Here is a 3,130-nt window from a genome sequence, read left to right as displayed (position 1 = left end):
ATCGATGTATATAATTCATATGAATTTATGCAACGTTTCATTATTTGCCATATGTCGTATCTCGTTCCCTCTTATTTCTGAAGACTACAAAATTCAATTGAAGTTTATGCAAATAGACAAAAAAAATCGATGTATATAATTGTAAAATTTAGATCCATCCAAAGAGTTAATACCAATTATTCCGCAGGTCTGTCTCAAGGGTTTAACTTTTTTTCAAAAAAGAATCTATTCAAAATCAAAAGCACAAGTTATAATGTTAATAAAAAAAATCAATCATATCAGTATAAACTAGACAAAAATCTGTTGATTAATATTGTTCCTTATAAAAACAGAGTTGCTAGGTTGAAGCAGGAAGGTGAAAGTAATATGGCCTCTGATATGAGGGATTTAGGTGGAGGGTTTAGTGTTGTTTTTGTAGGATAGATAAAATATATTTTACTATGTAGTGTCCCATCAGAAATCGACGTCAAAAGGTGGCACAAAAAATACCACAGTTTGGTGTAGGCTATTGCAAACTGCGAAGAGGGTAATTGAAGAGAGATATTTTGAACGTTGTGCTTTCTTTTTTTTCTCCCTTTCCTTTTGGATCTTTTTTTCTGTATTTTGATTCTCATCTGCTATGTCTGATGTCAAAAGCAGAGCACAGCCGAATAAGACATTGGCAACGAAATTTCCACTACTACTAACAAATCAAAGTCACACTCAAATTTGGGACTACCTCATTTTGCATTGGTCCATACCCCACCCTACCAAGTTTAACCGTAAAATTAAAGGGATTGCGTTTGGATTCGCTACCAACCTTCTTCATATTATTCTACACAGGTTTAATCTAATTAGGTATGTAAATTAACCACCTGTGACTACCAGACCCCACTCTATCCTTAAATTACCCACATATTCTCATTTCCATATATCTGAGTTAATTGCTCTCTATCTCTCACTCACTCACACCCAAATCTTCACCTTTTTATTCCTTTTAAGTCCAACAACTCACCAAGCCCCACTTCCTATAAATTGCCCATTATATATGCACCACAAATCTCATCCCAATTCCAAAGAAAAAAACTTCCATCATATATTCTCTCAGGGCCACTCCTACCTGTTCATTATATATGTTATAAATGTAAAAGCTTGTACTAATTTAACCATCAGTTTTAGTATGAGTGTGTTAATTAGTCAGACAAAAATTGTTACTGCTATATATACTTTTGTCTGTTTCATGTAAGATTTTATTTATTTTGTTCTGAAAAAGAATATATGTGTTGTTGAATAGGAGTATGTTGTGGAGCCATATATTCGTGAAATCATAGGTAAAAAAAGTGTGTATAAGTCCAATGTTCTCTGCAATCTCGAACCCGTTTTGCACTTTGCTTTGTTGTGTTCCATAAGGACCATGCATCTCTGTGGAAAGATTTAAGCTGGGAATCAAGCAGCAAAACGGTCCCCAGTTCAGATAACAATCACCTCCAAAACAAAATTTCACCCTTTCATTTTCCTTATCCCATCACCCCAAAAGAAAAAGCTAGCGATTCTCCAATTCGCCCTTTGTTCCGTGTCCTTCACTGCTCCCAATCCTCACAAGAACACTCAGAGTTCGCACACACCTACCCAAAAATCACCCACCCCACACAACCCAACCCCATCAAGATTTCACCACAAAGTCTAAAGCTTTTCACAAAATTGAAGAGACCCAGTTGATTTTTTTTTCTGTTCGGACTGAGCCACCGATCAAACATGACGCAACGGCGGTTTCTGGAGACGGAGCTGAGCATGCCACCGTCGTACGGCAACAACACGCGCGACACGTTCATCAGCGACGCCAACTTCGATACCAACATGGTGATCATTCTGGCGGCGCTGCTGTGCGCGCTGATATGCGCGCTGGGGCTGAACTCCATCGCGCGATGCGCGCTGCGGTGCGGGCGGCGCTTCGGCGACGAGACGGCGGAGCAGGAGGCGGCGCGCCTCGCGGGGACGGGGCTGAAGCGGCGTCAGCTCAGCCGCATCCCGGTGGCGGTGTATGGTGCCTCCGGCGAGACCGTCCCGGCGACAGAGTGCCCCATATGCCTCGGGGAGTTCGAGAAAGGGGACAGGGTTCGAATGCTGCCCAAGTGCAACCACGGCTTCCACGTGCACTGCATTGACACGTGGCTCCTCTCCCACTCCTCCTGCCCCAACTGCCGCCACTCCCTCCTCGAGAAACCCGCCACGCCGGAGAGTGGGTCCCGCCGGAGGAGCGACGTCGTGGTGGTGGTGGAGCCGCCGAGTTGAAGGACAATAATATCGTGAAAAAGTTTTGGTGAACGGAAGTTGAGAAATTTAATTTAGTTGTTAGAGTAGTTATTAGTTGGTTATTAATAAATTTGAAGTGACCACTCTTACACACATTTATATTTGTTGTTTTTTTTTTTTAAATTAAAACATATGTTAATGTTTGTTCTGTGTATACTAATATGTTGGATTGGATAAAAAAAAATCTTGAAAATGTGCATAATCTTAGTGGGTTCTTTTTTATCTCTGCGCACTAATATGTCATTGCTTGATGATAAGCTAAAGTCATTTGAGTAATTATTAGGGTCGATCTTGTGTTGGATTTGAATAGTGTATATAAGAAGTTTTATATTATGAAAAAACTATAAATGTATTTAGAGTGTGTGGATTAATAGAGTTTAAATATGATCAAGAGAAAGGAGTTGAATAAAGAGTCTAAGTTGTTTAAAATAATTTTGTTTATTTTCCAAACTATGCAAAAATAACAATCAATGGTGTTATAAAGCCTTCAAATTCTCATTTCCTTTCATTCAAAATATTCTAACTTGAGTTTGAATTATTTTAAACTCTTTACACAAAATTCGCTAATCAAAACATCAACTTTTATCCAATTTTTTTTTTAAATCTAATTTTTTTACCCTGCCTAAATCATACATCCTATAAAATTCTTCATTACTTTAAAAATTTTCTAAATATTTTATTTCTGAAGTTTTAAAATTATTTTATATTTTAAAAGCATCACAAACTCAACAAACATTTCAATAGATAAAGAGAAGTTTGGGATTTTAGACAGCAGAAAACTAATAAAATGATCAACTTTTAAATTTAAAATAGAAAGACTTAATCAGTTAAAAAATAC

At 37.8% G+C, this 3,130-nt stretch overlaps 1 protein-coding gene across 1 annotated transcript; it reads left to right on the top strand.

Moving 5' to 3' along the window:
* The first annotated feature begins 1,046 nt into the window (after positions 1–1,046).
* On the top strand, positions 1,047–2,494 carry LOC137826407 (RING-H2 finger protein ATL74). The gene has a single exon (XM_068632365.1). The coding sequence runs from the start codon at positions 1,735–1,737 to the stop codon at positions 2,269–2,271; it is 537 nt and encodes a 178-aa protein (XP_068488466.1). The 5' UTR covers positions 1,047–1,734; the 3' UTR covers positions 2,272–2,494.
* Positions 2,495–3,130: the final 636 nt, after the last annotated feature.

Source organism: Phaseolus vulgaris, chromosome 8 (assembly GCF_000499845.2).
Source record: "Phaseolus vulgaris cultivar G19833 chromosome 8, P. vulgaris v2.0, whole genome shotgun sequence".
Classification (NCBI taxonomy): Eukaryota; Viridiplantae; Streptophyta; class Magnoliopsida; order Fabales; family Fabaceae; genus Phaseolus; species Phaseolus vulgaris.
This window is presented reverse-complemented; position numbering and strand designations above follow the sequence as displayed.

Coding starts and splice junctions, on each gene's coding strand:
- LOC137826407 (XM_068632365.1), top strand. CDS start 1,735: ATGACGCAACGGCGGTTTCTGGAGACGGAGCTGAGCATGCCACCGTCG.